General features: G+C 42.9%; 1 protein-coding gene across 1 annotated transcript; it reads right to left on the bottom strand.

Moving 5' to 3' along the window:
- Nucleotides 1–2,562: 2,562 nt before the first annotated feature.
- nr2f1a (nuclear receptor subfamily 2, group F, member 1a) lies at nucleotides 2,563–11,498 on the bottom strand. The gene is made up of 3 exons (XM_080466905.1): nucleotides 9,651–11,498; nucleotides 7,674–8,201; nucleotides 2,563–3,801 (listed from the first exon to the last, which is right to left on the bottom strand). The coding sequence occupies exons 1-3, from the start codon at nucleotides 10,081–10,083 to the stop codon at nucleotides 3,527–3,529; spliced, it is 1,236 nt and encodes a 411-aa protein (XP_080323031.1). The 5' UTR covers nucleotides 10,084–11,498; the 3' UTR covers nucleotides 2,563–3,526.
- Nucleotides 11,499–13,132: the final 1,634 nt, after the last annotated feature.

Here is a 13,132-nt window from a genome sequence, read left to right as displayed (position 1 = left end):
ACAGACACACGAATGGTGCCTGTATAGTCTCCCACATATCCATCTCCTTCACCCAACGCAGCATGGTCCAATCTGACAGTGCATTCACTTTTCTCTTAGGCTTCCCCCCTCTTTTTTTAATTTAATTAGTAATAAGGTTGTCATCACATTAGATGATAAGAAATCGATGATAAATGTCTAATGGAAAAATACAGCCCATCTGCTTTTTAAGGATATTATTACAATATTTGAAGTATTACATAATATACTAATTTAAGCCTCTGTCAATGACAAGAGAGTCGAAAGTAGTCCACAGCCTAAATACAAAATACCACTTTTCCTAGAGTTCTCGTGTGTTTGGCTTGTATTGCCTATACAGGAACGTTAATTAGGAACACATGCCACAATTTCATCTGTTTTTGAACTATTGCTTTATATAGCCCGCAGTGTAACAATTGTATAACAGAATGCTCTCAGCAAGAGGATAAAAGATAGTTACTCTAGAGGGATTGTGAATACATTATGTGAAGACAACAAGCTGAAAGCTGCGTTTAATAACCCAGCAAACAATTTAGTCCAGAGCTACATAAAACAAAAACGACCTGGACTGTTGTGCTGGCCGTGGTGGAGTTTTTCTCTTTGAAAAAATAAACATTTATTCTCAGTCACAATCCTCGTCATCCAGGAAACTCTGGACTCATTTAAAAATTGGAGAATAATTCGTAATCGTAATTCCAGTGCTTCAGGCTGCATTTTACACATTGTGTGTGTGTGTGTGTGTGTGTGTGTGTGTGTGTGTGTGTGTGTGTGTGTGTGTGTGTGTGTGTGTGTGTGTGTGTGTGTGTGTGTGTGTGTGTGTGTTTGTTTGTATTTTTTAGGTTTTGTTTTTTTGGGGTTTTTTTGGTTTTTTTTTGGATGTTACTTGTTTCATATTATTCTTCAGGTAAATTCGGGACTTTGGAAAACAAAGGAAAGACCCCGTGATTTCACCATCATGCAACTTTCACCCGACCCAGACCTGGAAGGGATTCACAACCACTGTAAGTGCATAACGATCCATAGTGAAAAATATTACATTTATGTTTGTACTATACCTCAGGAAACAACAAGGCGTATAATCCAGTGGGGCAGGCAGGTCGATTTGGAGCTACCGGAGTATTACAATTTGTCATAAAAATGCGTTCTCGTGAGAGAGCATCTGAGGACAACCTATAGCATAACCTTTCTTCTCTCTGCATCTACTTAAGCTAATTAATACTTTAATATCGGAAACCTTTGGATTGGACAAACAATACCAGAAAATACACCACTGGTACGAGGACCCTTCCAAAGTCCTGCAAAATAGATAACACATATGGCGATATCAAATTCAGGCATTGCAGCGTGCTTGGTTCAGTCCACCTCCTCTTCTACTGTTCCTCATCACTGCTAGTCAGCTGATGAAGATGTGGGCAATATGGCACACAAGCAACACGTCTGATGACGAAGAAGGGGGGGACTAACAGGCAAATTTAATAATTGTCACACTGAAACCCCATTTCTTCTTCCTAGCACCTTCCAATTTATCACATTTTATCGCTCTAGGTGTGAGTGTAATGCAGTAATGCCACTGAGGATTGGTCCAGGTACATAACTGGGTTTCTTATGTCATTTTCTTTTTTTTTTTTAGTTTATGGAGACAAAGACGAGAGAGCGCACGTACAGACCAATGCAAGAACAGAAACCCCGTGTAAGCCATCTCACACATCGAGGACGTATCGATATACTCATTACAGTCTGAATGTATCAAGCAAACCAACCCCACATCTTCCTCTGTCTTCCTTCTTCCCCCCATACATACACTTGACTTCCTCCCATCACATTTTTCCTCTCATTTGTCTGAACGCGAGCACCATACTCTCTCGACCCCCTCTCTCTTTCTTTCTCTTCCTCCCTCCTCTCTATTCCCACACAATGCATCACACTCGGTGTTCCTATCGACTGGCTTACATGCTGTAAAATACATTTTCCAGATTGATCACGCATATCACAGCAGCTTTGCGGCGGGGCCTAACCCTTTTGCCAAATGACGCCCACATCAATATTAAGGCATGCACTATCAAGGCGGAGTTTTTTAAGAACGGGGGCGGATGGGAGGGGGTTATTGTTTGGTTTGTGGAGAATCACCTTGATTAAGCCACGGGAGGAAGGATAGAGGTGGCTCTGTGTGGTGCGCAGACTTCCCTTGCTGTCTGGGAAAAATATTAAACATTTATGCGCTGACAGGCTGGCAGAGACCTTAGTGCTGCGGTTCCTCGCGTATCGTCTCCATTCCTTTGCATTGCCAGTTATGTCAGTGCATCTGCTCAAATGCAATATGGGACTGTTTTGCAATTACCATCGTTAATTTCCGTGTATCCCCTCGTTCTTACCGATGGATGTGACAGAGAGAAAGAGAGTATTGAGATTTATGTGTTGTAGACTGTTTGTCTTCCCATGCGCTTTTCCGCACAGAAACCAGGAAGCAGCAGGTCCCCTCAGATGGTATCAAAAAAGACCCGCACATCTTGACATTTGCTCCCAGGAAAATGCTTGAGAACGAGACATCGTTGCCTATTTCTTTTTTTTAATAGTACAGTCACCATCACACAACTTCATCAACCGACCCTTCTGCAAAAAGCTGCATCATGGAGTAAGCAAATTGAAGGCAACAACCAATAAAATTCAAGAAACAATGAAAATTTTCAAGACGAAACAAACAAAATGTATTTGAAATGATATATTAAAAGTGCTTTTGATTTTCATGTCTCTCCTCTTTGACTGATGATCGACTCCACACGCACTCATGGCCCGGGGAAAGGCGCCCCAGACGTCCGGGAGTAAAAATGTCAGTAAAAATGTCCTGGAGGTCAGTTTGCTGCTGTTGCAGGTCCATCGTATCAATTGGGAAAAAGTTCAACCATCAGTGGTGATATTGTCATAGCGATTAGACTGTTTCTTATTTGTCTAAATTTCTTTATTTTTCTGTTTTTAAATTCTCACTTCAATTTTAATTCTTGGAGAACATAGCTTCGACAACATATATCGCACTCATTATAAGAAGCAAAAGGTTATATCAAAAAATTATTAGTATAGAATCACAGAAACCCTGGTTTAGAACCAGAAAAAATACAAAACAGAGAGGTACATAGACACAGGACAATTCTTATAATTGCTTGGAAACATTATTTTCCCGCTAAGTCTTGATTCTTTTTTCTTACTGCGCATATGATGTTTTTCATTTTATTTGTATTTTTTTTTTTACAAAAAAGGAAAATAAAGACTAGTATTTTACAAAATGAAGAGTACTGTTCTTGAAGATGAGGGTGGATTTACACAGGTGTAAAGTCCAGTTCCAATATTTTTCTGTACATAATGTATTCCATCACAGTCCCAGAAGACAGAAAAAAAGTAATGTCTTCCAAGTGTCTCAGAAAAGGTCCTATATATAGTCTTCTTGAAGGAGGACGGGGTGAGGGGTGCTGAATTTTGGTCCTTTTTCCTCTCTTTTTCCACTTTCATATAAGGATCATTGGATGGACATGTAAGGCCAGTTGAAGCTGCTCCCGGATAATAGCATATCCCTGATGAGGGTTTCAATAGGAGTTTTACCTACCAAGCGGACGAAGAACAGCTGCTCGATTACTGAAGAGGAGACGGTGCGCAGAGAGGGGAGCCGCAGCAGGAGCTTCCCAAAGCGGCTTGGCTGGTTCGGGTACTGGCTCCTCACGTACTCCTCCAGTGCGCACTGGGATTTTTCCTGTAGGCTCTCGATGTGAGCAGCGTCCGACAGGCCGCAAGCATCTGAGACACACACACCAAGAAAACACTGTGGTTAGGATCAGCGCGTGTTATGGATGAGTCAGTGTCTTTTACATTGTTGATATTGGATTTAATTTTGAATTATGGAGTCGAACAAAATCTGAAGACCTAAAATACTAAATCGTCATATGTCACAATAGGTCGCCAAGCTTTAAACTTCTTCTTTTTTTAATTCACATCTCAAACACACACACACACACACACACACACACACACACACACACACACACACACACACACACACACACACACACACACACACACACACACACACACACACACACACACACACACTACTTTTTAATGTCTCTATTTTAAATGTAATATGTGAGAACAAATCACTTTTTTTTTTGCCTCATGTGGGCTTAAGCCTTGGCAATGCACACCTTGCCATACCCAATTTACGTCCTGCAAAAAAGCGCTCTGGTTATCATTCAACACCCGCCATTACGTGTTATTGACAATGTGGAATGAACAAACATGCTGCCCAAACACGCTACATCACACTGAGCGAGTGGGACTGTCATACAGAATAAACAAGGTGCTTGCTGCTGGAGTAGGGGATGCACAGACCCAGTGGAGGATATCTGTCTGTCCTCACAACAGTCAACAACAACCTGCAGCTAAATGCCATGAAAAGGGTGCTGGAGGCAATAAGTGATGGGACAGTAAGGGGGGGGGGGGGGGGGGGGGGGGGCTATAGGCCTAAAGGCCACTGCTCTTGATGTCTGGACTCTGGGGATTCAAGTATAAGGAAACATAAACGGCACTGATGAATCTGAAATTACACTGGATGTAATGTGACCTAATTACTCTGCAGTAAGCTGTTAAGTGATTTCGCCGCTCTTCTCTCCATAGACCACTCTTGGCCTGTTTTTCGATGGAGCCTATAGGACAGGCCGATGAAAGCAATCAAATTTATTAGACGAGGTGAAGTCAATAGTCACACAGAAGCGACATAAAATGTCAGAGAATGAGTCTGTGCAGCAACGCTGGCGAGGCGTGTTTGCTGCTCACTGGTGGGTTGTGCAGCCTCGCTTCAGTATAGACAAAAGCATATAAAAGCTTGTTAGTGTCTTGCATGTTTTAGCCGGTTATAAAAAGATCTATTTTCCACACAGCCCGTGCATGCGTGTTTATAAAGCGCAGTAAATGCACGCAGCGTGACCGCTTGTCAGGGATGGTCCCACAAGAAGTCTGGGTGTCCTTAAAAGATGTTCTACTGAGACGTGCTTTTGTGGAAAATACACAAGAAAGGCGGCTTTAGTTTAAAGCACTATACATTAAGCAGTGGGCAGAAGCTCTTAAGCCTATTCTTGATTTCTCAGTGCTATAACTCACTATGACCAGACATAATAACCTTATGAACTCGGGGGCACCGCTGAGATCTCAGGGTGATTTACTGTGACCTCACTGCGGCCGGTCAGAGCCCCATGTATGCAAATCCCCCTTGGACTTAACGCTGAGTGTCCCCCTTTTAAAATCTACAGCAATCAATACGCCTGAAATTAATTAGACCACATTTAGAAAATTTCTCGTCAAACAGAACACTTGGATAGGGTTTTTTTTCTTTGCTGCGATCGAGAAAGTTCAATGCCTGCTGGAGTTTAATGGGTGCACCAGGAGAAAGCTGCTCAGACACCCCACAGTTCTCCATAAGGCCATGCCTGCAACGCTGCACCCCACAACCTCAATACACTGAGACGCAGGAGCAAGATAGCTTCCAGATTCGCAAACGACTGTTTTCTGTGCGAGTGAGAGAAGACATGCTCTCCAATGTGCACACATGTGCAGAAGGAGTTAATGTAGGACAATGATCCTGAACTGTGGTGAAATAGTTTACCCTGGCCACCATTATTTATGCATCAAATACTGACAAGTCTGGTGTTATTAAAGGCAAACAATCCACGCTGCTCTTGGCAAAGTGCCACATGTGTTTCCATCGCCGGCACCAGTTGAAGCCCACCAAACCAACTAAACGATCTCTAGAGGATCTGAATGTGTGTATGAAGGTTTTTACTTCTGTAATCTGGGGTGAATTAATGCAACACCGCGCAATAGAGAGATATGGTCAACTATGCCGATGTACTCGAGTTCTTTACAAGATGTATGGACTACTAATAAATAAAGTAAACCTGTCACTTTGCTTAAAGAGTGGCAGCAGAAGTACGTATCATTTACGTTAAAACATATATTTTCTACTCAGTGCGCCGTCAAAATCTGGTTGGTCAAGGTAACCTGCCAAACAGCCACCCTGTACAGTAGTTATTATGGCTTCTAAATCTAAAAATATCAACAAACAGAAAGTCCTCTGACTGAAGGGAAACCTAAGTTGTAATGTATTCACCGAAAGAGGAAAACCTGATGTCGAAGGTGGTTTCCTCGCAGGAAAACTAAATAGGAGTTTCTATTTACGTCATTTAAGTTTGGTGACATTTGAACTGAGACTTTGCTCAATTTTTGTTACCCTGTTATCACACAGCTTAAAATTATTAAATACACACTGAAGACTTTTGAAAGTATGGGGATTTTTTTTACAGTAATAATATAATATAATATAATATAATATAATATAATATAATATAATATAATATAATATAATATAATATAATATAATATAATATAATATAATATACTGCTGAAGATCTATGGAACTTAAAGTTAATAATAAATAATAATTAGTGAAATATGCTTGAAGACAAGTGTGATCTCTTCCCATTCTCTTCCCAAATTTGAGTTAAGCCGCTTTCTAGGGATATTGAAAATGCTCTTTTTTCAAATAAAAAATCAAAACAAAAGACTACTCTAAAAAAGGATATTTTATAGTGAGCATGTCCAATTGTAGTTTAAATACAACCTATTAGTAGAATTTTATGATTAGTCAAATAATAGAGAACGAGGTCAAAACTTTGAGGTAAACTCAGAGTTAGTTTTGGGGCCTATAAATAAGTTTAGACTTTGCCTTTCCTACCCATTATCAGCACACTCCTCTGAAACAACAGGCCTGATGGCACCACGCGTACACAACTAACTCCAAACTACCATGTAAATAAACGCATCGGGAGGAAATAGGAACCTCGGGACCCCCAGTCCGTCAGCACATCAATTAATCTGTCAACAATGTTGCTGAGAAACTATCATCAACAACTAAGAAAAGGAAGAGGTTTGCTGAGATGAATCTGCAAGCAGTGTATACAGCAGTGCTGCTCTGTGTCCCACAGAAGCGATGCACTGACATACGAGTCAACTTCCATAAGCTTTTTTTGATCTCAGCCTGCTCAGGATTATTTCCTGCCCCCCCTCCAAGACATGTGTTTGTGCACGAAAAACAGGGATAAAAGCATGCACTGGCGCTCATAAATGCATCAGCTGTCATATATCACCCAGTGATAGACTATTTCATCTTTACGGTCAATTATTTGACACCTGTTCCAAAAATTTATGGACGCGTGCGATTCTCGGGGACTCGCTTCAGACAAATACAAAAAAGTTTAAGCCCAACAATTGTAGAATATTTACCTATGGCATTGGTAATTATACGCTATTTATAGGGTACTGAAGTGAGTGATACACTTAAAAAAGCTGACGCGCTCACTCAATCTGGATTTGTTTACACGTCTTATGCTGCGGCTACAACTGACATGGGAATGCATGTAAGTGGATCTGCAGCAAGCTGTTGACAAAATAGCTGTTTCATCGGCTACACAAACATCTCGTAAACTCGGATTTGGGGACCCAGCATTTACCTGACAGCCCTATTCCTGGTGCGCTCGCAGTAAAACTATTTGATCAAGGCCCTGGGTTTTTGATTCTGGACGTGTTCGGGGGTTTGTGACATGTCGTGGGACACCCACCTGATGTGAAAAGCACGATGGCCTTGAGGCAGCTGTACTCTGCCGAGTCTACGTGCAGGGTCTTAAGCTTCTCCACTTGCTCCTGGAAGATCCGGATGTGATCCATGAAAGCCACGACGCGGTCCGCGGACATCGGGGAGGCGTGGAGGCCCGCCGCGGCGAGCAGAGGGGCCACATGCAGAGGCATGGAGCACTGGGCCGCGTTAAGCACAAACAACTCGCTCCACGTCAGCCTGAGAAGGGACACCTGGTCGGTGATCTGGAGGTCGGGAAAGAAAGGGATGTTTCTCGCCCACTCCACGGCGCTGAAGAGCAAACGAGCCGCCAGCTCGCAGATGTTCTCGATGCCCATGATATTGTTGGGCTGCATGCACTGGCTCCCGTACCGGGACGTCGGGTAAGGTTCAGCCCGCAGCAATAACGAGATGTATCCGGACAGATAGCAGTGGCCGTTCAGAGGGTCTCCGTTCGTCAGCGCGTACTGGCCTGGGTTCGGCTGGGTTGGAGGCATTCGTCCTCGCTGAACCGCTGACAAAAAGAAAGAGAAAAAGAGGAAATGTGCATCCAGGACTGACAAACATAGTTCACGAAAGCTCTAGCTATGGTGTGTTTTTTTAAAAATTTTATTTCTTCTTCTGCTCAGCAAAACGGCATGCAGTGAATTAAAAAATCATATATATATATTAAAAAAAACCGGAACGCTTTTCAAAACACATTACTAGATACTGATCGCAAAAATATGATATGTAAAAGCAGATTCGTCCTATCGACAACACAAACAGCTCATGAAAGCAGATATGCTGTGTGCCCTCATCTTTACACTGTCTTTGTATTTAGGGATGCAGGATACATCGCAGGATTGGACACACATTCACACACTTTCACTTTCTTACTAAAAACAGAGAGATTTCGCCCTCAAATACAAGTAAAGTAAACACAACTACTATTATGGTCATGTAGACAGTTAATTCCGCATTTTTCTCATGAAATATTCATGCTGTTTTTTTATTTATTTAAATAATTTTAACTTGTGGCGAATGTGTGATAAATGCGATTGATAATTACAGATAAAAACAATCACATTTATACATTTTGTCTACATCAAAAGCTCAGCTGGGAATAAAAGGAATTGAGCCTCTGTTTATGATTAAAAATTAAAAACATATATATGCAAGTCAGACTACAGTGCACATAGGGTTGTAGTGTAGCCCGCAATTAATACGCTCGAAACGAGGGATGTTTGCATAAAGTGGAATCAGACACTTGACGTGGAGAGGAAAGTTACACGGCCTGTAATGCACCAAGCAAAAACAATAAGCCATGAACAACTTCAGCAACATTATTCAGTGTGTCTGAGCTGTCTAGTCAGCATAAGGAGCCAGAGGGAGAGACGTGGGCTGGTTGTGTGTTCGTTTTTACACTATTTCTCTCTCTCTCACACACACAGGTTACAATTTATATTTTAGTAAGCTGCACATACTTGGAAGGACTATTCGCCTCGCACACACACACACACACACACACACACACACACACACACACACACACACACACACACACACACACACACACACACACACACACACACACACACACACTTCTGCTCTAAAAACCTAGACTTAAAATGGGCTTGCAGGACCTATAAGGTTTGCCTGAAAAACACCCCAGTTTAGACTGCAGCAGAAAAAAACAAACAAAAATAATATATAAGGGTCAGCTCGACGAGCCGCTTTGTTCAGGCGACCTGCATTCAGCTGGTGTGGCTGCACTGGCCTTTTAGTCCTCTCTCACACAGCCAGGAAGACTAACGGTTCATGCAAACATCCCTCAAAAACATGGATGAGGACTGCAGTATGGCCAGCCATACAGCCTGTGACCTTAATGCAACATGGCAGCCCTGCTCGTCTGCTGCTATGGATGCGTAATTATGAGTGGGCTTTGAAAAAAAATAAAAAATACATATATATATATATTCACCTTCCCGCCGCATTCCCACTTTCAAACATTTCTTCAGCCGGCAGTATTGGCACTGATTTCGGTGGTGCTGGTCAATGGGACAGTTCCTATTGGCACGACATGAGTACGTTAAGTTCCTCCGTACACTCCTCTTGAAGAAACTTTTGCATCCCTCGCAGGTGAACTGGCCGTAGTGTTTGCCGCTCGATTTGTCTCCGCAAACCACACATTCAATATGCTGCTGACTCTGTCCAGAATTTTGACTCCCCTTGTCCCCGGCAGTCCCCGGCGTGGACGGGGGTCCCGGCTGGCTGGGGGTCTGCGGAGTGTGCGGCGCCGCCGACGCCGCCTGCTGCTGCTCCCTCGCCGGCTGCGCTGCTGGGTTGGGGCCGCTCGGAGGTCCTACGGCCACGTCTTCCTGCGGATCTCGCCAGACGCTAACTACCATTGCCATATCTCGGCCCCGGAAAGTGCTATAAAGCGAAATGATCGCCGATGTTTATGAAGCGTAGAGGAGAAGAAAAAAAAAGCCGGGATCTCAAAAGACGGGGCAGTGCAAAGTCAAATCGGAGCACGCAATCTCATAAGGGGGTGAGAAGAAGAGTACAACGCGATCAATACATTCAAAATACAGGAGGGCGATTGAATAGGCACCCGATCAGGATATGCAAGTATCGGGAGGCCAGTTCCAAGGTAAATTGCAGTCAGCCATTCAGGAATCCCTAATCTTGTAGGAAAACCCGAGTCCAGTCGTAACAAATTGCAGTTTGATATAAAATAGCCACAAAGGAAAGGCAGGAGCGATTCACATGGACGCAGGAACGAGTAAAAAAAAAAAAAACCTCTTTGCTGGAAAGACGCGATCCAAAGTGCTGCGGAGATAAATTCCTTTCTCTTTTCTTCCCCTTGCTCCTTTACACTCCCGTCTTCGCCCGCTCAGGAGGGGAGGAAAAACTGAAGAGCCGGATTTTTACATCTATATTCTTAAATAAAGCACATCATCTCGCCCAGCAGCGAAGGAAAGCAGCGTCGCCGAATGAAGTGCCCATGTATAGTTTCACCTCTCTCCGGCAGGAGGAACGGCGATACGAAGAGAAAAGATAAAAAAAAGAAGAGGAAAAATACCAACAACTAATAGAATATGCAAGAAGAAGGAGAGACCCAAAAAATGAATGCGCTTAAACGGGAGGACCAGCAGAGCAATGTTTCCGAAACGGGGGATCTGCGCGAATGTCTGTATATAGTGAACTTTGACACTACTATTGAAACTGACACGTTTCTATGGAGATCGCTGCGCCTTATATGGTGCTCATGTCAAGGAGCCAAGAGAGGGGCTGCTGGAGACTGATAATCAAAGGCGACTGACTGGCCAGAGCCCTGCATAGAGGAGGAGGAGAGGAGGAGAGGGGGGATAGGGAGAGAGAAAATGGGAGGCTAAGGTTATAGCCAAGCCCTCTCTTTCTCTCCATTGGTTAGAGTCCCCCTCCGTTCATTCACTGCAAAAAATGTCCAACCCAATAAGTCACTGGGTCTCGTGTTCGAATGTTAAAATGTTATTCTTTCTTGAAATATACTTAGAAAAAAAAAAATCAAATGCCGTTTTTCAGAATTCCCCTTGTTTCCGATCACGCTCCGAGTCGTTTGTAGATTTTTTCCCTTTCTTTCCCCCGTAGCGTCAGTCCGCTGGAATAAAGCGCAACATGCAGGGAGATTCCTTTAGAAATTACGACTCGCCGTAATAGAGTATACAGTGCTGGATCGATTGGCATCGGAAACCAGTAGAAGCATCATGTCCCGAGATGAAAGAGTCGGTCTCCCGGTTTGGTGAATCCAAGATTTCCAGACTCAACACTGCGCTGCCTGGTGTCTGAGGATGGATATTTTTTACAGTGTAGCCATCTACGACTGGAGGGGCTGGGGGGCTCTGACAGGCACAATTTACATTGAGCTCGCCCCGCGCTGCTATTTACTTTGAAACCTGATTAGTATGGGCCGTCTATTGTCACCAAAAAGAGGAAGAAACCCTGGATAGAATAGCAAAAAAAGCGGGGTAAAGGCAGGGGTGGTGGTGGTGGGGAGCTTTTACGCACGACAAATAAACCAAAAGCTGTGCGCAGCGGTAAAAGGGGGGATTCTGGCTCAGAATTTCCCTCCAAAGTTTCTAAAAGGCTTGTCTCGGACTGTTATCTTTATTATAAAATTAGCACATGTCATTATCGGTTTGAAGTGGGTTTGCATTTTCACACGTTGTTTTGTCCTTGGCATGCGCATTGCGGTACACCGTCATCTGTAATCGGCACAGTGCCGCTGATTAAAACTTGCAATTTAGTTGAAACCAGTTCATAAAAGGAGAAAATGTCACAGGGAAAGATGATGCATAAGACACAGCGTCTTATACAAACGGAATGCCTTGCCAGCGGCCGAAAATCTCTAAAATTAGACGAAGGGATAAGCAATATTCAATAATTACCAAGGTCCTATAGTCTCCACAATCACTGAGCTGGTGTCACATTATGTCTTAATAATGACAGTAATTCAAAATCATGTGAAGTTACTGGGAATTTGCATGGGGATTCCGGCTTTTTTTGTATCAGGGTTTCTGCAGGCTGAATGCCTCTCTAACTCAGAAATGTCTGGATCGCGCTGCCATCTAGCGTACATTGTACAATTGCAACCTCATATTCATGCATGTCCAAGTAATCTTTCACATATTTTTTTTTAAAACTTAAAAGTCTCACTTTAAAATATCTGAACAAGATAAAATTCAGCAAAATGACAGGTTTTGTATTCTTAAGTTCGTCAAACGGTTTACATTTAATTTGTGGACGTTTTATTACGGACAAAACCTTGTAAAGAAGGTCAATGCATACAAACTGTTTTGCAACAAAATAGATGTAGTCTCAAAAGTGTTTGACGGTTTGATAGTCCGTGATTTTAATCTAACATGAATCTAAAACTATGTGCGTAAATCTCACCAAAAAGTGGCCATGCTGAGGTGGAAAACAAAGAAAAAACTCGCTGTGGTGCATTCATTTATTGTTAAGTGAAATAAATTATGTTGCCGTATGCAGATCTTAAGCACACAGAGATTATTAGCAGATATAATGGAGCTTTAATATGCAAGTGCCCCCTTTGAAAAAGCATAGGAGGGATGGGTTGTTTTTAAGTATTCAACAAGAGAGCTCTCTCTCCCGTCCCTGTCTCGGACACTCCAGTGAAAGTCCCCGGCCATGTCTCCAGCTCTTTGAAAAGGTGAAACCAATAAGATTAAATCGGACAAAGATTTTTTTCTGTAAGTGTATCATTAAGATTTAACTCCACAGATTGGAAAGGGGCTCCGCGGGAGAAGAGGAGAGGAGAGTGAGAGTGAGAGGGACAGCGAATGGGAGCAGGGTAGAGGCACTAATAGAAATCTGGGAAACGGCGAGAGAAAAAAGGAGAAAGTGGACGGCAGGACATTAAAAGAAGAAGCACCAGCTACAGCGGTTACCAGTAGAGGAGCT

Source organism: Lipophrys pholis (genome assembly GCF_963383615.2).
Source record: "Lipophrys pholis genome assembly, chromosome: 7".
In the NCBI taxonomy this organism is placed as follows: Eukaryota; Metazoa; Chordata; class Actinopteri; order Blenniiformes; family Blenniidae; genus Lipophrys; species Lipophrys pholis.
The sequence above is the reverse complement of the archived record's forward strand: the minus strand, read 5'-3'. Positions and strand labels throughout refer to the sequence as shown.

What these genes read in the sequence shown, in the direction of transcription:
- nr2f1a (XM_080466905.1), bottom strand. Translation starts at nt 10,083, where the DNA reads ATGGCAATGGTAGTTAGCGTCTGGCGAGATCCGCAGGAAGACGTGGCC. An exon ending in AGTGGGAATGCGGCGGGAAG is followed by an intron (nt 8,202 to 9,650) that starts GTGAATATATAT and finishes TCTTTTTGTCAG; the next exon opens with CGGTTCAGCGAGGACGAATG. An exon ending in CATCGTGCTTTTCACATCAG is followed by an intron (nt 3,802 to 7,673) that starts GTGGGTGTCCCA and finishes TGTGTGTCTCAG; the next exon opens with ATGCTTGCGGCCTGTCGGAC.